Genomic DNA, 26,587 nt, shown 5'->3' with positions numbered 1-26,587 from the left:
CTTTCCTTTATTGTTAAATATCACAATTCCACTTAGCAACAGATGATGCTTTACATTTTAACCAATTGTATTTATGTTCGTTTGTCTCTCTTTAAATGTTAGATATGTGCTTGCCCGGCAACTCATGACGCGCCGTGGGGTTTTTTTCCTATTGGCGGCCATGGAGTTTACAATTGTCGTTGCCCGGCAACCAGGAAGTATAACAATGGGCTCACCTGACGTGACCATACGCTGCTCCTGATGACGTCATTGATGACGAAACGCGTAGAGCGTGGTCACGTCAGTTCCGCTTCCTGTTGACTGAGACGCACATCCGGCCGGTGGAACGCACCGCGTCCCGGAACTACCGCTACACGAGGGTGTTGCGGTCCCTAGGACATACGTGCACATTTTCTCTTATACTGAATGTGAGTATTGTAATCTTATGTTTAATAAAGCACTTTTGTACTGCAATACTTCACTATTGGAGCCCCTTTCTTTCTTCCCTCATCCGTATCTCTCACACTTATATCGGAGTACTTAAGAGGAGTTATTTTCTATCAACTTTCCCTGGAGAAAAGTACACTATAAGAGGTCGGGATTAAGTGGATTACTAGCCAGCCTTCGGAGGGACCTCTGAGAGTCACCACAAACGCTGTTTACCCCTGTGGGGGTACCACCATCTGGTGAGTGCGGGAGTAATAGGAGGGGAGCACTTATTCCTTTATTGAGCACCCCCATCATTTTGGAACCCCTGGAATCCACTTTTTCCTGTTATTCTCTTCTCCTTTTACATCTTGGGACTTATTTATATTTGTGGCGCCAGTATTTTACGGTTACCTATATGGACATTTTCTATTCAAATTGCTGGGACACTATTTATGATTTGATTTTCCACATATAAATTTATATATTGCTATATACTGTTTGGCTCACTAGCACATTTATAAACTTGACTATTAGCACCTTATCTATTTACTGAGGTTATTTAATGTATGTAACATACCACTTTATGTATTGATTTTAGTAATTTAATTTGGAATTGAATCATATTTATACCTTTTAGGATCACACACTGAATGGATTTTTAATATTTTATTATTTATATTTACACATATATCACGATAAGATTTTTATTAAATATTTATATATATATATATATATATATATATATATATATTTTACACTTTATAAGGATCCACTATATCACGTCTTAATTTATGATCTGACACTTTCTATTTATTCACTTCATATCATCAGTGTACCCATAGACATATTTATATTCCCTAATTTATACGCCTGACAGCGCCAATTACCTCAATTTACCCTACATGCACTGATTTTGCACTCTCCAGTTTTAGTAAATAACCCTTTGAGTGTTGTGATGTGCTGCAACATATGTCCCTCGGAGCTGCGTTTCCTTAGTGTATTGAAGTGGCTTTAAAAATGAATGGCACCACAACATGTTAACCCACATAACGTGCAGTAACATGTGTTGTGGTAACCCCAAAATATGTGCCTTGGCCCTAAATGAACTTTCTGCACACTGCAATACACCCTTATATGCTTCTAACAAACTCTTGCATTAACACAGAGATTCTTGGTTCTTGTTTATGGCAATAATTTAAATGTTTCAGTAATTATTGTACTACATCTGTGATTGTGTCTTTTTCCTAACGATCTGACATCCAGTGGGGTTACCAGGAACCAAACTGGGCTGCGGAGAAGGAGGCTGCGGAGCGTGCACGGTCATGGTGTCCAGATTCTGCCCGTTCCAGCAGAGAATCCTGTATCCTTTTATTAAAGAGTTATAGGTGTGATAACTGCCCAGATTGTTAAAGCGGACTTTCAGTAATTTTTCTAACTTTCTGTACATTAAATCTTCTGCCCCTGATGTGCCATCATTGAAAATCAAAAGTACATTTTGTGCCGGTAAATACCTAATATTATTTCTTCTTATTATTACACTTCTGCCTTGTTAGCTTGTCATTCGCCTAGGCGAGTAACGTGGTCTACTGACTCCCAGGATAGAATCGTCACATATCAGAGGAGTCACCACTTTTTTTTCTTACTCTCTTGAAAGTTTTCTGCTTGGGGAAGGGAATCAGGGAGAGTGGAGGAGGGGTGGGGAAGGCAGAGGAGAGCTGAGGAGAGATGGAGGGCCGGACGAGGGCAGACATAGAAGGAGACTTGCGGGTATCGCTGTGTTTACTGCGCACATGTGGCTGGGAGCCCATTTCCTGCGCATACATGAGATTTTTAATGGGTCGGCGAGGTGGAGCAACAGCATATTGCCGGAAAGGCGCAGCTAGGCTTCAGCTGCCCAAAGTAAACATGGCTGCTTCCAGAAACAGCGTGGGGTATAAAAAAGGCCTTTCATCTCGAAAATGTAAGCATTACAATAACACTAATTTCTAAATAGGCTTATAACTGTTTAAACTGCATAATGCTACATTTTGTTAGATGAGGCACCTTTGGTTGCAGTTCCTAAGTTGCACACATGCTGTTGATAGGTTAAAGTATATGTAGTGCTCACCCTTGGAGGGGCCACTGAGAATAAGTCATGTTCTCCAACAATGGTACAAGGGCTGCCATCCACGAACACAGTTTCATGCACATCAACAATACAGGCTTAGTCTAGGGGATATCGTTTAAGGATTTATTGCTGAGTAGCCTGAAACAGGAGAGGGGTTCAAGGATCTGGATAATACAAACAACAGCAAAACTAACAGGACAACTTCTCACTAATTTTCTCTGAGCAGCATTTCCTGGAGGTAACAGGGAATGGCCAGTATATCTAGGACTCATTAAGAGCAGTCCCAGTCCATACAGCATCCTTTAGCACTTAGTGCAGCACTTCCAGCACTTGCACACCCAGGAGTCCACAGCAAGGTCTTTACTCACAATACCCCAGGAGCTGTCTGCTACCAAGCATCCGCAGTTATTCCCCCACTGAGGGAGAGCCTTCTCCAGACTAGGAATTCAGGATTATTCCTTCCAGCAAAAAATTGTTCAGCAATCTTCCCCGGCCCTCAGTCCAGCTCCTGCTGAAGCCCAGACTGCAATTTCTTGTATTGCTAGCTGTCTCCCAGGGGCAGCCACCCCAGGTAAACTGGAACTCTTCCTGGAGAGGAAAGAACATTCTGGAAAGGCCCCTTAAACATTTATCACCTAGCCAGACACCCTCTGGATGCCTCCTTTCAAGGATTGGCTGGGCATGATACATTTTCATGCTGGTCATTTGACTCTTCCTGCCATATATTTTAGAGGCTTCTTCCAGAAGCAGGTGGGAGAAATCAAACACCCATCTAGGATACCCTGGATAGTGAAAAACAATTAATTGCTGCTCCACTGACTGCAGTGAAGCTAAAAACTAAATTTAGCCTATTAGCCTAACTATAAGAAGGTGCTACATAAACCCAATCACTAAAACCTCACATAATCTTTAAAATGGTAATGAACACTCAAAAAGTAATTTTCAATCTTTTAAAATCTAAAGCATTTATTAAAAGAATCTTTGGTGATTCTGCCATAAAGATCCTTATTTAGAAAGTTCCTGTTATGGGGTGACAACAGTTTGCCTCCTGCTTTGTCACATATCAAATGCTCCCCTGATGAAGACTGCAAGACAAAACTCGCTGAGCAGACATGGTTCACCATTTTATTTTTAGGAAGCTGGTCCAGAGCAATGAAGTGCAGCTGAAGCTAGAGTGAATTCATGTGGATGGGAAGCAGATGAAAGAGGAGATCGGCAACCCTGAAATGAATCAAAGGATGAAAAAAGGTGAAAATTGTATTTTAGGGAAAGAATTACAATTCTTTTTTTTTTTTTCCACATCATTTTTCAAAACTGAATGCTGTCCATTTAGGGCTTACATCCACTTTAACCATTAACGAGAAAAAACAATTAATAAGTATAAAGACAAAAGGTTACTATTGGCATTCCAAAGCTACAAAAAATACAGCAAGAAATGCAAAAGCATAATCAGGGCAGCTGAAATAGGCTACAAATACACATTACTAAAGGAAAGCAACATTTTTTTCAAATATATTGTTCATAAAAAGGCAAGGTCAAAACATGCTGGCTCCAAAAAAGCTGACTAGGGGAAGTTGGTCGCAAGTGGCTGGAAGAAGCCAACTGTATTAATACATTATTCTCCTCAGTAATATCTTATTTATTTTGAATGTACCCTTCCGGCTGACAGAAACCAGTGTTAAAAAAAGACTAGAAAAACTTAATGTGAATAACTAGGCCCAGATGGCTTACACCTGAGAGTCCTCAAGGAACTTAGCCAGACCATTATTGGTAATATTCAAGGACAGTTTACTGACTGGAATGGTTCCAGCAAATTGGCAAAAAGAAAACATGGTTCCAATTTTCAAAAAAGGGCCAAGATATGTATTGGTAAACTAAAGACCTGCCAGCCGAACATCATTAGTATGTAAACTATTGGAGGGCATTATATAGGACCATATTCAAGAATTTGCTGATGAAAATTGTATCACTAGAAAAAACCAACATGGATTTATGTAGAACTGTTCTTGCCAGACCAACCTGGCATTCTATGAGGAGGTAAGCTGTAATTTGGATACAGGAAGGTCTGTGGTTGTAGTGTATCTAGATTTCGCTAAGGCATTTGATACAGTACCTCACAAACAGCTAAGGTTTTTTGACATTGATGATATCATATGTACCTTGATAGAAAACTGGTTGCGGGAGCATGTCCAAAGATTAGTGATTAATGGCATATTCCTTGAATGGTGTAGAGTTAAGACTGGGGTGCCCCAGGGCTCTGTCCTGGCACCAATTCTGTTTAACTTTTTAATAACAGTAGAGGTTGGAATAAATAGGTAAATCTCGTTGTTTGCTGATGAAAAAAAGCTAAATAGTGTAATAACTTCATAACAGGAAATAGCAACTTTACATGAAGACCAATTAAAACTAGAGGGCTAGGCAGCTAAATGGCAGATGGGGTTTAATATTGAAAAATGTAAGGTAATGCACTTGAGAGCTACAAATATGAATGCAAAGTACTGGCTGGGGGTAGATTCTCTGGGGAATCAAGGATGGAAAAGGATCTAGGGGGTACTAGTAGACAACCCAGCAATGCAATGCCAAGTTGCAGGAAGCAAGGCTAGCAGACTATTAGCATGCATTAAAATGGTATCTACTCAAAAGATACAACTATAATTCTATCTCTTTACAAAACTCTGGTTTGGTCATTTGGTATCTTAAGTATGCTGGGTAGTTTCGATCACCAAAGCTAATAAGGGGGTTGGAGGACCTCAGTTATGAGAAACGACTGCAAATGTTAAACTTATTCTCCCTGGAAAAGAGACATCTAAGAGGTGATATGATCACAATATGCAAATCTTTAAATGGTGACTACGGCATTGGGAGGAAACTATTTAACACAAGCTCCTTAAAAAAGACAAACTGCCAAACAAGGAAGTTGGAAGAGAGGAGGTTCAATCCTAAACTGCGTACAGGATTTTTTACTGTTGGAACAGTTAGTATGTGGAACTCGCGCAGTTGGTGGTGTCAATGGGCAGTATAGATAATTTAAAAATTATTTTAGATGTGTTTCTTAGCCAATGCAATATACAGGGATATGGAAAATGGTTATTATGACATAAACACACACATGCACATACACAGGTAGAACTGAATGTACTGTGACATTATTAAACCTTTCCAACTATTTACCTTTGTTATGATTTCCTATACACTGGGATTCAGACACTACTCAGTTAATGCCTGCTTAGCTCCTGTCTGCTCTCTGCACCATACCTCCATCACCACAGTGGAAGGGATTGGAAGCACCAAGACAAGACTTCATCCCATTCAGGTATGTAATAATTTGTAGTCTGTGACAACACAATAAATCAGTGCATGAAAAGACAGCATATAAACTAAAACAAACATACTCACTGTTTTTTTCTTTAAAGCTGTATATCTGTGTCCACCTATGAGCTCTAAACTGCTGTAAGAAGATATACTATATTGAAAGAAATTTGTGGACCCCTGATCATCACACCCACCTAAAGAGGAGCTTTACTACTTCTTCCCCTTCCTTTCCCTTGAAAAAAGAAAATGTTATTCAAGCATGTATTCTAAACTCAAAAAAGCACAAACAATGGGGGTGTACTGGCGCAAGAGGAAATTGGAGGGATACCATCAATTGCTATCATATAACAGAATTGTGGAAAATGATATTAGCGTGGCACATTGGAGTCCAACAAAGTCCATAAGTCTTTACAACACTTGAAGGCTGCTCTGTCCCAAGTAAGAAGAGAAACTTGCAGTGGACTGTAAAAGAAAGGCAGGCGCCACTCTAAGTGTAATATGACTCAAATTTTTATGGAAACAAAGGCACACTATATACTCACAAACGAGTAATAAAACCAGCAGTAAGTGAAAGCCATGAAGATCATCCGGGGAATCGATTAATCTGGGTGCCTATGAAAAGAAGATCCGACCGATCCGCTGTATGGTCCGTTCAAGCCGATGGGAAAGCAGCTTTCTCTGAACCCTGGGGACACTGTCGGGGCTTCCGGCGGCGTACTTCCGGCTTCCGGCTAGGACGTGGAGCGTGATGGCGTGGGCAGGCGACGCGTTGTCGGAGCATGCGCTCCTTCCTCAGGCCTCTCCTCAGAGGCCTGAGGAAGGAGCGCATGCTCCGACAATGCGTCGCCTGCCCACGCCATCACGCTCCACGTCCTAGCCGGAAGCCGGAAGTACGCCGCCGGAAAAGCCCCGACAGTCTCCCCAGGGTTCAGAGAAAGCCGCTTTCCCATCGGCTCGAACGGACCATACAGCGGATCGGTCGGATCTTCTTTTCATAGGCACCCAAATTAATCGATTCCCCTGGATGAACTTCATGGCTCTCACTTACTGCTGGTTTTATTACTCTTTTGTGAGTATATAGTGTGCCTTTGTTTCCATAAAAATTTGAGTCATATTACACTTAGAGTGGCGCCTGCATTTCTTTTACAGTTAAACTCAAAAAAGCGCCTTCTCCTGCTCTCATACTCCTCCAAATCTCAAAATTCCCCTTTTTTTGTTTTTGCTTTAATCAGACTTCCTGTTAGAGGGTGGCTACATTTGTTCTCCATGGTCCCACTGTATGTAGGAATGTAGCCACTCGTGCTCGCTCCTGAGATAGACCATGGATTATGAACTATGGGATTCATGGTGTAAATAAAGCTGGGCACATGGCCGCAACTAACGCGTGCTGCTTGTCCAAAAAAAAAAGAAAGTGAGCGGGGAAAAGGGGGATGTTCTGGAGCTCATGGGGAACAAGAAGAAATACACAGTAAAAAATGATTATATGCAAAAGCGATTACATGGCCATTAGGTAGCGGGGGGGGGGGGGGGGGTAGTGTCACTTTAAGCATTTTTTTTTTGTTGACTAAAATATTTTCGTCTACTAAATTAACACTATTTTAGTCAACTAAAATACGACTAAAACAATTCAGATGACTAAAATACGACCAAAACTAAAATGTCATTTTAGCCATAAGACTAAAATACGACTGAAACTAAAACAACATTTTAGCCAAAAGACTATGACTAAAATGAAATTGAAAATTGACATCAAAATTCACATTACACTGCTGGCCATTTATAAATCACAGTTCCATCCAGAGCCTGTAATAATAGCATGTTAAAGTTTAAACATGTATTGCAATATTGCATAAGCATAAGTATGGGGCATCTACTAAGCTACTGAAAGAGAAAAACATAAGAAAAAAGCTTTTCTTATATTTTTCCTTAATATTTATTGTTGGTAATGTTCTCAGGTAATATGTGCGATGACATTACTGCCAATAAAGTTTACAGTTTTCTGATTTTTTTTGTATTTTAAAATTGTACTTCTGTTTGTTCATGAAACTTGGTTTTATTTACAAAGACGTTATATATTTTACAATAGCTAAATCTCTGTCTGTAGTGCATGTTCAAACCTTAAGTCCCGGTTCACACTATAGCGATGACAGACATCGCATGTGATTCAGAGCACACTACTCTGCAAATCACATGCGATGTCTGTGCGATGCAAATTCAGCCATACAGATTAAATGGCTGAATTTGCATCAGATTCGGACAGAACACGCACAGGACCCTTTGTTGGGTCCACAGCAGAATCAGATCGCATGGTGGTTCACACCTATGCGATCCGATTCATGTCCGAACTGACAGTTCGCACTGCGATATGTGAACTGATCTGGGGGTGTCCTTAACTTTGTATTGACACCCCCAGTGATTCGTATATGGCAGTGTGAACTGCCTGCGATTTGAATGCGATGCGGGAACCCGCAGTGGATTTGCAGGGTTCCCGCATCGCATATATGTGAACCGGCACTAAAACCATAAAAAATAACATATTATTAGATTTTTACTCCAGGAGTATATAATTGGTTTGGAAATTCTAGAGAAATATTTAAATAATGCATTACAATGTACCTAAACCTATTCGATTTGTAGTTGACTAACATGTATGAGATTTTAGTTGACTAAAATTATATTGGAGATTTTAGTCCACTAAAATATGACTAAAACTAAAACAATTCAGATGACTAAAATACGACTAAAACTAAAATAGCATTTGAGTCAAAAGACTAAAATATGACTAAAACTAAAATGGCATTTTAATAAAAAAGACTATGACTAAAACTAAATCGAAATTTGCTGCCAAAATTAACACGGTTAAGCAGCACTAAATGAGAAGGTGAACTTTCGTTCTAAAAATTATGCAACCATAACATTGTTATAAGGATCTGAATGCTATGCACTAACACTTCTAATGTATTACTAAGTGGGAGTGGATGCGGTTATTCACTATCTGAAGTAGGACTCCAAGTCCTGTGGCTGAAATTTTCCATGCCTTTATGCCGCCACTTGTAGGAGAGAATAGCAAAGAGTCATGGTTCACAGTGTGGATTCTGCACGCCAGGAATTGTTATGTCGATGTACGCCTTACTGCGCAACACTCCCCAGCCCAGCATGGAAGAAATAGAAGATGCTTTCCAAGGTAGAATTATAGTTGGATATACAGATCCAGATCTTCTGTCATGATGATAGTTACGTGTTTAATCTGCAAATATTATTGCTAAGAACATGACAAAACTTAGCTAAAGCAGTATTAAAAGCAAACATTCATTATTTTTATTGCAGCTTACCAATTCTTAGATATGATGGCTCTATTAATTTCCTTTTTTAGGCTTTCTTTCTTCTATTTTCATCTGGTGATTCAGCAAGTAAGTCTGCTCTCTTGCAGTTACAAGTATGAGACAGATCATTTAACACTGGCAGGGGTATTTAAAATGATCAGATTTTATTTATTCATGTAAAGCATGGGTGTCCAACCTTTTCACTTCTCTGGGCCACATTGAGTGTAGAGAAATTTTCTCGGGCCGCATATAAAATATATACTATAGTTAAGGTATATAAGTAATAAAATGCGCCTTTCCCGCACTGACGCGCCCCCCAGCACTAATTTAACACAACTAGAAGATGATCCCTTATGAGGCAGCCTCTGCCTACAGTTAGTTGGAAGCCGCTGTGGCCGTGCCCCTGACCTGCCTTCCTTCCTCCTCAGCAAAAAAAAAGTTGTCAGGGGGCAGTGGGCTGCATTGCCTGCGGTTCTGGGCCGCAGGTTGGACATGCCTGATGTAAAGCCTTTATCCTAAAATTAAAAAAAAAAAAAAAAACAGTGTTTGCTGTAACTGACTTGTTTCTATATTTAAATCTGCTAGTACATCAAACACTCCCCTCCCCCAACTGACAGTGATGCTGTCCAAATCTGCCCCTTGCGCTCCTTCATTCAGAGTGGTGTCTGTATAATATACAGTCAGGTTCATAAATATTGGGACATCGACACAATTCTAATCTTTTTGGCTCTATACACCACCACAATGGATTTGGATGGACATCCAATCAGGTGAAAGGTGTAGGAATTACTACAGTTTGTATATGTGCCTCCCACTTTTTAAGGGACCAAAAGTAATGGGACAATTGGCTGCTCAGCTGTTCCATGGCCAAGTGTGTGTTTTTCCCTCATTATCCCATTTACACGGAGCAGATAAAAGGTCCAGAGTTAATTTCAAGTGTGCTATTTGCATTTGGAATCTGTTGCTGTCAACTCTCAATATGAGATCAAAAGAGCTGTCACTATCAGTGAAGCAAGCCATCATTGGGCTGAAAAAACAAAACAAACCCATCAGAGAGATAGCAAAAACATTAGGTGTGGCCAAATCAACTGTTTGGGACATCCTTAAAAAGAAAGAATGCACCGGTGAGCTCAGCAACTCCAAAAGACCCAGAAGACCATGGAAAACAACTGTGGTGGATGACCGAAGAATTCTTTCCCTGATGAAGAAAACACCCTTCACAACAGTTGGCCAGATCAAGAATACTCTCCAGGAGGTAGGTGTATGCGTGTCAAAGTCAACAATCAAGAGAAAACTTCACCAGAATATAGAGGGTTCACCACAAGATGTAAACCATTGGTGAGCCTCAAAAACAGGAAGGTAAGATTAGAGTTTGCCAAACAACATCTAAAAAAGCCTTCACAGTTCTGGAACAACATCCTATGGACAGATGAGACCAAGATCAACTTGTACCAGAGTGATGGGAAGAGAAGAGTATGGAGAAGGAAAGGAACTGCTCATGATCCAAAGCATACCACCTCATCAGTGAAGCATGGTGGTGGTAGTGTAATGGCGTGGGCATGTATGGCTGCCAATGGAACTGGTTCTCTTGTATTTATTGATGATGTGACAAAAGCAGCAGGATGAATTCTGAAGTGTTTCGGGCAATATTAACTGCTCATATTCAGCAGAACTAATTGGACGGTGCTTCACCGTGCAGATGGACAATGACCTGAAGCATACTGCGAAAGCAACCAAAGAGTTTTTTAAGGGAAAGAAGTGGAATGTTATGCAATGGCTAAGTCAATCACCTGACCTGAATCCAATTGAGCATGCATTTCACTTGCTGAAGACAAAACTGAGGGGAAAATGCCCCAAGAACAAGCAGGAACTACAGACAGTTGCAGTAGAGGCCTGGCAGAGCATCACCAGGGATGAAACCCAGCGTCTGATGATGTCTATGCGTTCCAGACTTCAGGCTGTAATTTACTGCAAAGGATTTGCAACCAAGTGTTAAAAAGTGAAAGTTTGATTTATGATTGTTAATCTGTCCCATTACTTTTGGTCCCTTAAAAAGTGGGAGGCCCATATACAAACTGCTGTAATTCCTACACTGTTTACCTGATTTGGATGCAAATACCCTCAAATTAAAGCTGAAAGTCTGCAGTTTAAGCACATCTTGTTTGTTTCATTTCAAATACATTGTGGTGGTGTATAGAGCCAAAAAGATTAGAATTGTGTCGATGTCCCAATATTTATGGACCTGACTGTAGGAGGTGTATTACTAGCAAGATTACCAGAGCAAAACGGAGGGAAAAAGCCTAAAAACAGAAAACGATTGCATCCACCACATCTAATGACTGGTAAGTTGCAATATATTACAATTATGGTTTTGAGTTTAATACCGCTTTACCTCTTTTAAGGTGCACCTAAACTCAAGTTATTTTTAGAATCTTTTTAGATTGGATAAGTAAAGAAAATAGGGGGCTGGAAATACTGGAGAAAATGCTGCCCCAGGCTCCCTCCTGGACTGACAATGTGTTTAAAGTCTGAATGTGTTTAAACCTGCTCCTGTGATTTCTTTATGGAAAGGGTAGATCAGTCAGTTTTCCCCTTTGTGAGATATCAAATGACCAAGTGCCACGGCTTTCAGACTTTGATATAATTTTCTCCAGGGAATGTAAATGTTTCAGACATTATTACAGTACTGTAGCTGGAAGCGGACTACCATTATGTGACACTGCAAACTTACTTTCTGCTTTCAGACTGTCTCTATACTCCCCTAGTGTTGGTCTCAGGTTTCATATCATACTCCAGAGACTGAAAGAAAGGCATCGTGGGAACTGTAGTCTTCTACAAGGATATTACTGCACTGCTGAACTGTTTAAAAACTGTACTTCCCAGCAAGCCCTGGGCTCCAGGAGAGAATTGTGGGAGAGACTATAAAGGGATCTGCTGAACAGGCTCACGCTCTCCTGCTTCTCTTTCTGGATCAGTTAGTGGATCTTTGATAATCAGAACCAGCTATCCTGCATTGCCTGTTTCACACTGTGCTACACTGGGGAATCATTTGTTCTTTGAGCTCCAACTGCTGGTGAAGATCTTATCAAGGCCTTGCAAATTGAACATTGCTATATAATTGCTCTTATATTGGACACGTTACCGGTATCTAGATTACCTCATGTCTTATTAGGATACAGGTATTCTAGGCCGGCCCGGGGCTCCCCTTTAGTAAAAGCATTTCTTATAGCAATTGATAGCTTTCTGAGAGATTCATTCACTTACTGCAAGATACTGTGTATATTTGGAGTATTTCCTTGTTATTATAATTATTTATTCACTGTTCTTTAGTGTTATATCAACTGAGCCCTGGCTGTTTATCCAGGGCCTAGTTGATTAATACTCTTTGCAAGCCTGTTTCCGGGAAGAAGAGGTAACCTTAACAGAAGGAGTATTTGCCCGAGTGTTCTCACTGCTTGAGAGGGAAGAGACACCACGGAGAGGCTACCATCACCTCAAGCCAGTGTGGGGACAACGGGGTTAGTTGGTGCAGACCCCTGTGGAACTGGTGCCCCTCCCGTTTTGTTCTATATGGACATGGGCAGGCTAGTTACATAGTAGTTGAGGTTGAATAAAGACAATAGTCCATCTAGTTCAACCTGTTGTAGGTGTGTTTGGCCGTAATCATTTCTCATACACCTGAATGTTTTGATCCTTGAGATGTACGTCCAAGAGTCTTTTAAACTTAGCCATACTCCCCGCAGTTACTACCATTTGTGACAGAGAATTCCACAGTCTTGTAGCCTTTACTGTAAAGAACCCCCTGCGTAGCCTGAGGTTAAAACGCTTCTTCTCTAAGCGCAATGTATTGCCTCGTGTCCTCATGCATTCCTTGCGTCTGAACAGTTTTTCTTCTATGCTCAGATCACCGTTGATGTATTTGTAAATTGCTATCATGTCCCCTCTCAGGCGTCTCTTCCCCAGGGAGAATAAATCAAGTGCTTCTAAACGCTCTTCATAATTAAGGTCCTCCAATCCCCTAATAAGTTTAGTTGCCCTTCTCTGGACTCTCTCCAGCTCCAACACATCCCTTCTGAGGACTTGCGACCAGAACTATCCTCAGAAGGGATGTGTTGGAGCTGGAGAAAGTCCAGAGAAGGGCAACTAAACTTATTAGGGGATTGGAGGACCTTAATTACGAAGAGGGTTTAGAAGCATTTGATTTGTTCTACCTGGAGAAGAGACGCCTGAGAGGGGACATGACATCCCCTTCCTTATGCATGCTAATATTCTGCCAGCTTTGGCAGCTGCAGCTTGACATTGCATGCTATTGCTAAGTCTATCTTCTACTAAGACTTCCAGATCTTTCTCCATTTTTGATTCCTCTTTTATGCTATTAGTCCCTAAGTGCAATACATTAAACCTCATTTGCCATGTAGTTGCCCACTCTGTTATTTTGTTCAGATCATTCTGTAAGATTTCTGCCTCATGATGTGAAGTTATTGCCTTGGGGGACCCCACTTACCACCCCAAACCAGTCTGAGTATAAGTTATTTATTACCACCCTTTGGACATGCCCCTTTAACCAGTTCCGTATCCAAGAGCAAACCTTGTGGTCGATGCCTATGGACCTTATTTTATAAATTAAGCGTTTGTGGGGAACTGTATCAAACGCCTTAGCAAAATTCTAGGTACACCACATCCACAGGTCTCCCCCTGTCTAGCTCACAGCTAACCTCCTCGTAGAACGTTAACAGATTAGTTTGACACGAACGCCCTTTTGTAAACCCATGCTGATTATTGCTGATGAGATCATTGTCCTTAGCAAACTCTTGGGTATAGTCCCTTATCATCCCTCCCAGAAGTTTACATACTATTGACGTCAGGCTGACCGGCCTATATTTTCTCAGGATATGCCTCTGCCCTTTTTTGAATATCGGTATCACTTTAGCCTTTCTCCAGTCACCTGGTACAGTTCCTGTCATAATGCTGTCAGCAAAGATCAGTAACAGTGGTCTAGATATAACCTTACTGAGTTCTTTCAGTACTCTCGGATGTACACCATCCGGGCCTGGTGATTTACTTATGTTAATTTTATCCATCCTTTCCCTGATTTCACATTCTGTTAGCCATAGCCGCAAGTCCAGTGAAGTACTGCTAACCATACAGTCATGGTCAGTGTACCAATCCTTTTCCTGTGTAAAGACTGAGGAGAAGAAAGCATTAGGCACTGTTGCCTTTTCAGTGTCCTCTGTAACCATTCTCCCATCATTGTTAATTATGTGTGCAAATGCTCTGACCTCGTTTTTTTGCTGTTGATATATTTAAAGAATTTCTTAGGGTTCTTTTTACTATCCTCCGCTATTTGTCTCTCGAAGTTGATTTTAGCCATTTTGATTTCGTATTTACATTTCTTATTTGATTCCTTGTATTGCTGGAAAGCCGATAATGTGCCCTCCGATTTATATTTCTTGAAGGCCATTTTTTTTTTCCTAATACATTTTTTTACATTACGGCTAAGCCAGCCAGGTTTGGCTTTGGCTCTTTTAAATTTATTTCCCACAGGAATGAAATACAAGATGCATTTGTTTAGTATGTTCCTAAATCATTCCCATTTTTCCTCTGTGGTTAGTGTTCCTAGGGTTTGGTCCCAGTTTATTTCCTCTGTCATTGAGCACAGTTTGGGAAAGTTTGCCCTTCTGAAGTTTAGGCTTCTTATGTTCCCCTCATTCCTTGCTATGTTGTGATTAGCGCTCAATGAGATCATCCTGGGATCGCTAGAACCCAGGTTGTTCCGGACTCCCACATCTGAGATTAGGTCTGGGTCATTAGTGATTATTAGATCCAACACTGCATTTTTTCTAGTAGGTGAATCCACCAACTGAGACATGTAGTTGTCCTGTAAGGTTTCCATGAAGAGACTGGCCTTTAGTGAGTGTGCAGTCCCCTCTTCCCAGTTAATGTCAGGATAATTGAAGTCCCCAAATATGATGACTGATCCCAGCTTTGCCACGTTACCCAGCAGTGATATAAATTCTAGCTCTACCTCCTCCCTTTGGTTGGGTGGCCTATAACAAACCCCCACAATTATTTTCCCCTTTTCTCCTTCCCTATGGAGTTCTGCCCACACTGATTCTAACTCCATACTCATCCCTTCCATAATATCACTCCTCTTAACCACCCTTACATTATTCTTGACATAGAGCCACACCCCTCCCCCCTTTTTTCCTTCCCTGTCCTTTCGATACACAGAATACCCTTGGATATTGGCCAACCAGTCGTGTGAGGGGTCGAACCAAGTTTCTGTTATTCCCACAAGGTCTATGTCCTCCTCATGTACAAACATATCCAACTCATCCATTTTATTAGCTAGGCTCCTGGCATTTGCATATACCCCTCTTAGTTTTGTAGAAGTTGATAGTGAACATTGCTTACTTTTATTTCTGTTTGTAGTGTGGTTTGTCCGCACAGACCCCCCAATTTTAGACGTTACGGACCTGCTGTCGCTTCTGCCCCCAATAATACTCTCTGTCCTTAGCTCCCTCCATACTGACTCTACCTCTGAACCCTCCCCCTCCTCCTAGTTTAAAAGGCCCTCCAACTTTGTGACCATCTTTTTACCCAATAGAGCTGTACCATTCCCATTAAGGTGCAGCTTGTCCTTACTAAAGAGCCGGTAGCCGACTGAGAAGTCAGCCCAGTTCTCCAGGAACCCAAACCCCTCCTTCCTACACCAGTTCCTCAGCCACTTGTTCAGTTTTCTAATCTCCTTCTGCCTCTCTGGTATGGCTCGTGGTACAGGCAGTATTTCATAGAAAACCACCTTGGAGGTCCTATTCCTCAATCTATTCCCCAAGTCCCTGAAATCATTCTTTAGGATCCTTCACCTTCCTTTCACTTGATCATTGGTGCCTACGTGCACCATGACCGCTGGGTCCTCCCCAGCCCCGCCCAATAATCTGTCTACTCGATCCGAGATGTGCCGAACTCGAGCGTTCGGGAAACAACATACTGTTCGGCTACCACAATCGTTTTGACAGATTGCCCTCTCTGTCCTCTTGAAAATTGAGTCCCCCACTACCACAACCTGTCTAACCTTTCCTGAGTCTCGACGCCCCTGGCAGCTGGGGGAGGGTGCCTGCTCCAGCACTGCCATCCCTGAGATGATATCCCCATCATCATGCAGTTGAGAGCTTGGTGAAGAATGGCCAGGGGTATAGGAAGCTCCAGTTTTTCTCAGGGTAATTACCGACTCTGGCTGGAGAAGAGGAATTTGAGACCTGGATGAGTCAGGCCACTCAGGCGATACACAAGTGGAGTGTGCCAGAGGCTTTGAATAGACAGCGGCTTAGTGGGAGCCTCAGGGGCCCAGCGGCTGAAGTGATCTGTAACCTGCGGATGGGAAAGAATGACTGTGTAGCTATAGATTACAATGATGCTTTTTATGCTGTGTTAGGAAGTGTAGAGAAGACCCTGGATCTGTTGTACAAGTTTAACCACACTCACCAACAAATAGGGGAGAGACTTTCTGAATAAATCTCTCGAGTGGATAAGATGTTATATCAGATCATCCTCAAAAGGGGCATAGACCCCAAGGATGCTGACCATGCTCGACTAGATCGAGTATTACAAGGGGCCTGTCCAAATCATCTCATTGTGTTGAAATTACTGCTGAAAGGAGCACGATCAGTCCCTACTTACCTGGAACTGATGAGAAAAGAAAGGGAGGAGGAAACTTTGTTGGAAGAAAAGAATCAAGGGGCGAGAGAACTAATAGCAGGAGGGGGGAAGAAGGAAAGAGCTCTGCCCATGTTGTTCATGTGGAACCTAGTTTCTCAGATGAGGACAGTGAAACTGAAGCAGATCCAGAGGGGCACGGGAGCCCAGACAGCAAAAAATTGGCTAAAACTATGAAATTAGCAGAGTTGATGACCCAAGCTCCCCAGGGTCAAGCTCAGATATATCAAGCACTGATGCGAGTGATGGAGTCTTAGGGAAAAACACAGGAGCAAAGATTTACCTTGGAGGACCAGGACTATTCCCCCTAGAGGAAGGAGACGTTTTGAATGTGGAGAAGATGGACATTTCAGGGCTAAGTGCCCCAAGAAGAGACTCCCGTCCTGAGTTACTCGAGGATGTGTTAAAAGCATTACAGAAGATTCCCAAAAAAGGAGGTAAACTTCCAGGGATCTCAGTAAAGGAGCCAATTGAGCATCCCAAGACCAAACAGAGCTCTAGAAAAATATCCAAGAAAGGCGGTGCCCTCTGTTCGTCCTTCTACCTCTTCACCTGTATCTAAAGATGAGTCGCCCAGGTTGGGGGGAAAGACACAAGAGGTCAATGATAAAGTAAACTATATGGGGGTGACCAGCGCTATGGACTCATCACAGAGACTCTTGTGGATAGGAAGCAGTCACCAAACAACCCCTAAATAAATAGGGGTCACAGTAGTATAAGGGAAAAAATAAAGTTGGAGTCGGCGCTACCTTTGGGTATAAATACTTTAAAACCGTGTGAGGAATAAAGTGCCAGTGCAAGGTGCATATAAACCAACGCTTACCATGTAGGCTTGTGACGGTATCAGATTTTCATGCTGCGATTAATTGATTAAGGTTTTGCCACGGTATACGGTATTATCACGGTATTCTATTATTAAATTTAAATTATTAAATTTCCACCTCACTTCAATTTCATTGCTGAATTTAGGGGCTTTGGTTCACTTATGCACATTATTATATAGTCAGTCAGTACAGACTCTGTGAACCAGGCCTAAAATAGGTCATCAAGCAGTGTCTGGCCTAACTGGTGATAACTGGTCCTGGCGCTCGGCTCCGATCCGATGGCCTGGTCATTAAGAGGGCAAATCCTTGTGGTCAAGAAGTGGTTAAACCTGAAGGAGGTGTTGTTTATAAATTACTTTACTATTGCTTTAGGCCTGGTTCACATGTATGCGGGTTGGCGGTTCACATGTATGCGGGTTGGCGGCCCACATTTGCACAGGCATAGCAGCCCATTGATTTGAACGGGCTGCTATGCCCTCATTTTCCGCAGAAAAAAGGTGCATGCAGCATTTTTTTAAAATTCAGTGGCCTTGAAATCCATCCTGCTTTTGCACCATGCGACTAACCTGCAGTTCCTGCTCTGGCAAGCTTTCTGCATTTTTTGTATACGTGGGCACTGCATTTAAAAACAGTTTGCCTGTGCAGCAAAGGCAGGTAAGTCGCATGGTGCAAAAGAAGGATGGATTTCATGGCCACTGCATTTTTTAAAATTCTGCATGCACCCTTTTTCAGCTGAAAACGCAGGCATAGCAGCTCAAGCCCATTCACATCAATGGGCTGCTATGCCTGTGCAAATGTGGGCCGCCAACCCGCATACATGTGAACCGCCAACCCGCATACATGTGAACCACCAACCCGCATACATGTGAACCAGGCCTAAAGCGATAGTAAAGTAATTTATAAACAACACCTCCTTCAGGTTTAACCACTTCTTGACCACAAGGATTTGCCCTCTTAATGACCAGGCCATCGGATCGGAGCCGAGCGCCAGGACCAGTTATCACCAGTTAGGCCAGACACTGCTTGATGACCTATTTTAGGCCTGGTTCACAGAGTCTGTACTGACTGACTATATAATAATGTGCATAAGTGAACCAAAGCCCCTAAATTCAGCAATGAAATTGAAGTGAGGTGGAAATTTAATAATTTAAATTTAATAATAGAATACCGTGATAATACCGTATACCGTGGCAAAACCTTAATCAATTAATCGCAGCATGAAAATCTGATACCGTCACAAGCCTAGTTACAGCACAACCTGTCAGCCTGAAGCCTCGGATGGTGCTAGGACAGGTGAGTGCGGCCACTCCTGTGACATTGGATGATATAGTTCAGAAGGCTTCCGGAGAAGATCAGGAAAGGAATTTTCATGTCCAACGTCCTGCTATGCCTCTGAAGTGGCGGGAGAGGATCAAAGCCCAGCTAGCAAAGTGGGAAGGGATGTTTTCCAAGAATGATTTCACCCCAGAGGATGAGGGAGAGGAGAGTGACGAAGAAAAACTGACTCTTAACTGGTTGTGGGTTCCCCCACCAGAAGACACCACCAGAGTTTTTCGGCCTTCAATGGAAGATATACATGTAGTGTCTCCATATGAAAGGATAGAACATCAGCCTGTTGAGATGGAGAGATCTGCACCATCTCCTGAGAGAGGAGTCAAGTTAGAACCAGCTTACAACCCCAAAATACTAAATGTTGGAGAAAATCCAGTTCCCTCCACTCTAAATGAAGAAAAAACTGTTCTCAAAAGTCTAGAAGAACCAGAACCTTGTTGTAGCTTCTGGGGTATGGGATGTGAGCCTGAGTCTATAGAAAACATGTATTCCAGGCTTAGACGGGAAATCCGCCCACCCAAGAGATTAACATACAATACCCTTGGTGAGAGTTCTGGTAAATGTATTTCCACAGCTCAACGTTCTAATCAAGTGCCAGCCTCCTCTACCGTGGAGGATGACCCTGTTTCACCCTCTAACACTACTGCGTGGGTCACTAACCTCTTATTGGCCTGTTGCCAAAATGATTCAACTTCGTCTGATAACTTGTATGGTTTATTACTAAGAAACCCCTCTATTAGTCAGCTATTAGCTACTGTAGGTTCTGGTTAGCAGAATTATCATTTGCAATTCTTTTTGAGAAGTTAGTAGTTCTTTTTTAATGAAGTTATATTCCCTCTTTGGGGACCAAAGACTTTCAGGTGGGGGGGAGAATGTAGCCGGAAGCAGACTGCCATTATCTGTATATCCAGGGCCTAGTTGATTAATACACTTTGCAAGCCTTTTCTTTGAGTAAAACTGAACTAAGGAGTTAAAACCTATTCGCATTGTGTCAGTGTGTCACTTAAGGGTATACACAACATGTCTGAAGCTAGAGTGTAAGGAGGGCTTGACGGTCCACAGGGTCAAAGGGGCACAGAAAAACATACAATTACCAGCAACCCTCAAGGGGGCAGTGTTACAATACCAATAGGGAGAAGATTTTATGCCAATATATTCAAATAGCTCCAACGATCGAGTTCTGTTGAACAAGGAGGGCCACACACAGATTTAAATTCGGCCGCTTTCTGCTGAACCAGCCTAATTTTGGTCAGTCTATGCCTAAAATCAGCATTAATTCATAATTTCAGATGCCATATAAGGCCAGCAAGGGGATTATTCCATCTGCATTATAAAGCCAGGATGGAGTAATCTGCTTAGATTATAAATTCTTTTCAGGTTATATACATGTGTAAGGCCCCTTTCACACTTGTACGACCTAAAAGTCACGCGACTTTGATGCAACTGTGATGTGACTTTGATGCGACTTGAAGCCTGTAATCTTAAGGTTTGTGGACCTCAAGTAGCATCAAAATCGACTTTGAACTACTTTAAAGTCGCACAGATATGAATGCTACTCATTGGAAATCATGGGGTACGACGTGTCATGCGGCTTTACAGTCCCAAGTCGCAGGACAAGTCACACAAGTGTGAAAGGGACCAAAATAGTTTAATTTTCTCTGCAAAATTCTACATGAAGAGATGTTGTATAAATGTGTAAAATAAAGAGTATGATAATTGTATAAAGCTCAGAATAAATGGAAAATATTGTATTTACTGATTAAATTATCTGTAGTGACCACATGTAGTCAAATCTGATATCCTAATTACTGTCACCCAATCAGGGAATCTCTGTCGCTGTACTGGATATCGTCCTATTCTTCAGGGCTTCAAGACGTTTGCCAAAGTGAGTACTTGTGTTAAAAGTATCCTGTTATCTTTGTATTTCTTCCTTTGTGTGAAATATCTGGTGATCCTTCCTGTCAGTCCCCTTGCTTTACTGTTTCAAACTGGCGTAGGCATAGAAGCATATCCTTCCCAGCTGGCCAGTTTCCTGACGGCCTGCCAATCCTCCAATGGCCAAGACTTGTGCTGACACGCCCCCTACATCGCTCTTCACTGGGAAGCTCACTGTATTGCTCTTTCTCTGCCACCTGCTGACATGCCCTCCCCGAAGTCTGCACCCCCACCTCTCCAAGCCCCTTATGCAGCTAAGAACTGAGGTCATGTGATCAATAATAAGAATAAGAAAATATAAAAATGAAAGAAAGAACTGTATTTATAATGTGTGTATATGTATGTATATATATGTATATATATATATATATATATATATATATATATATATATATATATATATATATATATATATATATATATATTAAATTGAATGGGTTGTTTTACAGTACAAGGCAAGGGATCACATATGCTTTAACCACTTGACCTCCTAGAGATTTACCCCCCTTCACAACCAGGCCATTTTTTTGTGAAATGGCACCTCGTTACTGTCTCAAAAAAATGATAAAAATGTAATTTGGGTACAGTTTTGCATGACTGAGTAATTGTCATTCAAATTGTGAAACTGCTGAAAGCTGAAAAATGGCCTAAGCAGGAAGGGGGCGAAAGTGTCCAAAATTGAGCTGGTTAATCACTTGACCTCCAAAAGATTTACCCCCGTTCATGACCAGGCCATTTTCTGCAATACGGCACTGCATTTCTTTAATTGACAATTGCACCGTTGTGCAACACTGTACCCAAATATATTTGATGTCCTTTTGTTCCGAAAAATAGAGCTTTCTTTTGATCTGCAGGGACACAGGATCCATGCCTTCCCTACTGACAGAACAGTGATCAGCCTTGTTTACATAGGCAGATCACTGTACCACCTGTGTACCAAACAATCGGCAGGAGCCGGCGGACATTGTGCTCCTGTTGTGTATAATTACAGCGAGAGTGAGCCGTCAGCAGCGCGCATTCCTGGCCACTATCTGGAAGAGCCAAATCATGTTTATATACGAGGTCCCGCCCTGAAGTAGTAAAACTGCTAAAGGGCAGGCCTTAAAATGTAAGTCCACCCTAACACTAAAATTTGTGCATCTGCAGACATCCATGATCTAACACTAACCTATGTAGCCCTGTAAAGAAGAAATCAGTATGCATACCTTTTTTGAAGCCAATCTGGTCCGGTCTCCAGCAGTGGAAGCTCTGCAGAGGACAGAGCTGACAACGGCTGTGAAATTAATGGGAAATGACGTCCCACATAGACTTACTATGGGGCTTCCGTTGTCAGATGTGTCCTCTGCACATGCCTCCACAGCGAAGCCACGGCTGACAGCTCAGCGAGGCATCAGGTCGGATCGGCTTCAAAAAAGGTGTGTATACTGATTTCTTCTTTACAGGGCTAGATAGGTTAGTGTTAGATAGTGGATGTCTGTAGATGCAAGGATTTTAGTGTTAGGGTGGACTTCTACTTTAAGTGGTTAAAACTGAGACACAAACCATTAACTGCGGCAAAGCTATGCAAGCATACTGCAACTTTACAGCTGTACTATAGAACTACTCAAAATAAAATCTCATATTGTACAGTATCAAACCTTTATTGTTTTCTGCTATTAGAGGGTCCATCTACCCAGAACTAGTACCGTAGTTTAGTCAGAGGTGAAACTGTGTGAGCTTAGTCAGCTCTTATGTAGTGGAAGCTCCAACAGCGAGAGTTCCATCCTATTATTCCTTTTCCTGGCCACCTGGGAGTTTTGATGCTCCTGCCCACCTTTGTGTGTTCCAGTTCCTCCTATTACACCCCCCATAATATAAAATAAATATAAAATCTAACAAGGATGGTGGGAGCCCCTCAAAATGGACACAGCAGGGGTACAGTCTTGCAAACTTAATGCAAAGATCTCACCCATAGAATCCCTAAAAGATAGAAAATACTTACAAAAGACTTAATTCTCCAGTGTCTGAAAAAAAACCTGACATTTTTGTTTTGGGTGGACTGACTTTCAAACCTGATTAACCTGCAGAATATATTGCCACAGGCAATAAATTTAAAAGCTATAAATAAAACCTGTGTAGCTCAAGTCCAAAGTGAAAAAAACATAAAGAATAAGAAAATATAAAAATGAAAGAACACTATTATCATTTGAAAGTTACAAAGAATATAACAGAATATGAAAAAAATATTTTAGTGTATTTAAAATAAAAAAGGCAGATCTGATCATGTAGGCTCTTTACAAAATAATTTATAGCTGGTGACTGAGGACAGAAAGAAGATGTGATTGGAGTCACTTTGGTTGTGGGGGGTGGGGGGTGGGGCTGAGGGACTCAGCTTACCTTAGAGAGGTTGGGAAATCCCTGTCTCAGGTCCCTAGGCCCCTCTTATGTGTAAGTCACCCTGTGTCTATTTGGGGCACAGGGTGACCAAGAAAATTATGGACTTATTGGACACAGCATATGGTTTGGATTACTCAAATGGGACAGTAATATATATCAACAATATATCTCAAGAACTATGAAGATTTAATCCCACTTTACTCTGTGAGACCTAGACAGTTGTAGACCGTTGCCATAAAGTCTGTGACTCCTAAATATTTAAAGGATTGCTTTGATGTGTATTCCATGTACTTCAATGTAGGAGACGGACAGACTGATACTGGGGTCTCTTGCCATTGTCTGTATAATAAGGTGTTCTGTTTTTATACTTAGGATAATGTGTAATTTTGTATTTTGTTTTAGCTTTGTTGCCAGCAGTCTTGTCATCTCAGCTGGTTTAAGTGCGCTGAGGTAATTAGCATGTGAGGGATAACCTTGTCTAGATGAGATTAGCCATGAGTCAGCTGTACCTCTTCTAACCATTGTGTGATGTTTTGGGTAAATATTCGAGTCATTGTTCATGTAGTGACTGACATACTTCTCAAGTGTATAAAAGTCTGTTTCTTGTTCAATAAAGGAGTTATTTTCAGACACATACAAGCTAAGTTGTCGGCTAGTTTTGTATGGAGGGCGGCTGGAAAATCTGGTATATATATGTTCAAGACTGTAGGAAGCCGTATACTGACGGAAGCCCACAAACATGGTGTGGGTCAGCGGTTTCGTTACAGAAGACAAATGTATTAAATACTTTCTTCTGCCCTTGTAGGCAAAGGACAATGGGGGAACCCCCCCCATACTGGAGACAGTATTGACATAGCCCCAAAAGAACCCAAAAGGCTCAAAATTGTATATGGTCCAGAAACAGCAAAAATACCAGTAAATAAAGCACCTGGATCCGATGGCTTACCCCCAGGTGTCCTCAAAAAGTTGAGCTCTGTTATTTTGAAACCAATGTTTTTCATTTTCACAGACTCTTTAATGACTGGCATACTACCACTGGATTAACATAAGGCCAATGTGGTTCTTTTATTTAAAAAGGTATCAAAGTCTTTACCAAGTAACTACAGATGTGTTAGTTTAACTTTAATAGTTGGGAATATACTTAAGAGTTTAATAAATGACCACATGAGTTAATGCTAGAAAACAATATTTTATGCAATAGTCATCATGGATTCAGGAAAGGCCAAATTTGTTTTCTTTTAAAGTACAACTAAAGGCCAAACTGTTTTTTAGTTTGGGATCAGTGGAGGTGGATTAAAACACCTGTACGTTTTTATTGGTGTCTGTGCTCCTGTTAGGGCGATTCACTCTCTCTATTTGTCCTGTTTATGATTACAATTGAAAGTGAAAGTAAAATAAAATCCTAAATTTTGGGTTGTCCCCAGAAAAGTAACAGAGGGGAAATATTCCAAAGGGGACTCTGGTTCTGGTGTTTGACTTCCTGGAACAGGAAGTGAAGGGAAATCTGCGCCATTGGACAAATATGGCGAACAAAAATCTGATAGGGGTTATAACCAATGTTCCCTCAAATTTTTTACTGTGCTGAGCAAATAAAAACATTTCTGAGCGCAAACCTTTAGACTGAGCAATGGGGGGGGGGGGGGGGAATATCAATGCAGAGTGACCAGCGTGCCTCCAATAAATTGCAGAGTGCCACAGTAATGCCCCCAATAAATTGCAGAGTGCCACAGCAATGCTCCAAATAAATTGCAGAGTGCCACAGCAATGCCCCCAATAAATTGCAGAGTGCCACAGCAATGCCCCCAATAAATTGCAGAGTGCCACAGCAATGCCCCCAATAAACTGCAGAGTGCCACAGCAATACCCCCAATAAATTGCAGACTGCAACAGCAATGCCCCCAATTAATTGCAGAGTGCCACAGCAATGCCCCCAATAAATTGCAGAGTGACCAGCGTGCCCCCAATAAATTGCAGAGTGCCACAGCATTGCCCCCAATAAATTGCAGAGTGCCCACAGCAATGCCCCTAATAAATTGCAGAGCGCCACAGCAATGCCCCCAATAAATTGCAGAGCGCCACAGCAATGCCCCCAATAAATTGCAGAGTGCCACAGCAATGCCCCCAATAAATTGCAGAGTGCCACAGCAATGCCCCCAATAAATTGCAGAGTGCCCACAGCCACAGCAATGCCCCCAATAAATTGCAGAGTGCCACAGCAATGCCTCCAATAAATTGCAGAGCGCCACAGCAATGCCCCCAATAAATTGCAGAGTGCCACAGCATTGCCCTTAATAAATTGCAGAGTGCCCACAGCAATGCCCCCAATAAATTGCAGAGCGCCACAGCAATGCCCCCAATAAATTGCAGAGTGCCACAGCAATGCCCCCAATAAATTGCAGAGTGCCACAGCAATGCCCCCAATAAATTGCAGAGTGCCCACAGCCACAGCAATGCCCCCAATAAATTGCAGAGTGCCACAGCAATGCCCCCAATAAATTGCAGAGTGCCACAGCAATGCCCCCAATAAATTGCAGAGTGCCACAGCATTGCCCCCAATAAATTGCAGAGTGCCCACAGCAATGCCCCCAATAAATTGCAGAGTGCCACAGCATTGCCTACAAATAAACTGCAGAGTGCCACAGCAATGCCCCCAATAAATTGCAGAGTGCCACAGCAATGCCCCCAATAAATTGCAGAGTGCCACAGCATTGCCCCCAATAAATTGCAGAGTGCCACAGCAATGCCCCCAATACATTGCAGAGTGCCCACAGCATTGCCCCCAATCAATGCAGAGATGACAGCGTCCCCCCCCCCCCGAGACCCGTGCACTTACCTCACGAGTCGACGAGTAACAGCAGCTTCTCTTTAGTCCCGGCTCCCGCGTCCCCACGTCTCCTCAGTCCTCCCGCCTCCTCCTTGGACCTCGGCCAATGGCATGGGGTTGTATGCCTTTCGGCCAATCAGGAGGAGGATCCGTGTGACAATAGCAAATTTTCATTCGCTATTGTCACATAATGGGCCGGCTCTCGGGGCGCACTGCGCGGCTGCGCCGTCTGACATTGTACTGCGCGGGACCGTCATTTAGACTGCGCTGCCGCGCAGGCGCGCAGCTTGAAGGGAACATTGGTTATAACCTTCCCTTGCTCAATCAAAAATGAAAAAAAAAGTTTTGCCTATAATTCTACCTTGATTAGGAGAGAAGCGAAAATTTAGAGAGTGGCTGTGGGTATAGTATATCTAGACTTTGCAAAAGC

At 42.1% G+C, this 26,587-nt stretch overlaps 1 protein-coding gene across 2 annotated transcripts in view; it reads left to right on the top strand.

The window, feature by feature from the left end:
* XDH (xanthine dehydrogenase) overlaps positions 1–26,587 on the top strand; it is an 897,187-nt gene that overhangs the window by 23,351 nt on the left and 847,249 nt on the right. For both annotated transcript variants that reach the window (XM_082252550.1, XM_082252549.1), the window contains exons 3-6: positions 1,672–1,768; positions 5,720–5,828; positions 8,885–9,011; positions 20,846–20,907. In XM_082252550.1, coding sequence (XP_082108676.1) covers positions 1,672–1,768; positions 5,720–5,828; positions 8,885–9,011; positions 20,846–20,907 — 395 coding nt within the window. The remainder of the gene's footprint in view (positions 1–1,671; positions 1,769–5,719; positions 5,829–8,884; positions 9,012–20,845; positions 20,908–26,587) is intronic.

This window comes from Pelophylax lessonae (assembly GCF_965119305.1).
Source record: "Pelophylax lessonae genome assembly, chromosome: 3".
Lineage (NCBI taxonomy): Eukaryota > Metazoa > Chordata > Amphibia > Anura > Ranidae > Pelophylax > Pelophylax lessonae.
Note: the sequence above shows the minus strand (reverse complement) of the source record. Positions and strands in the feature narration are given on the sequence as shown.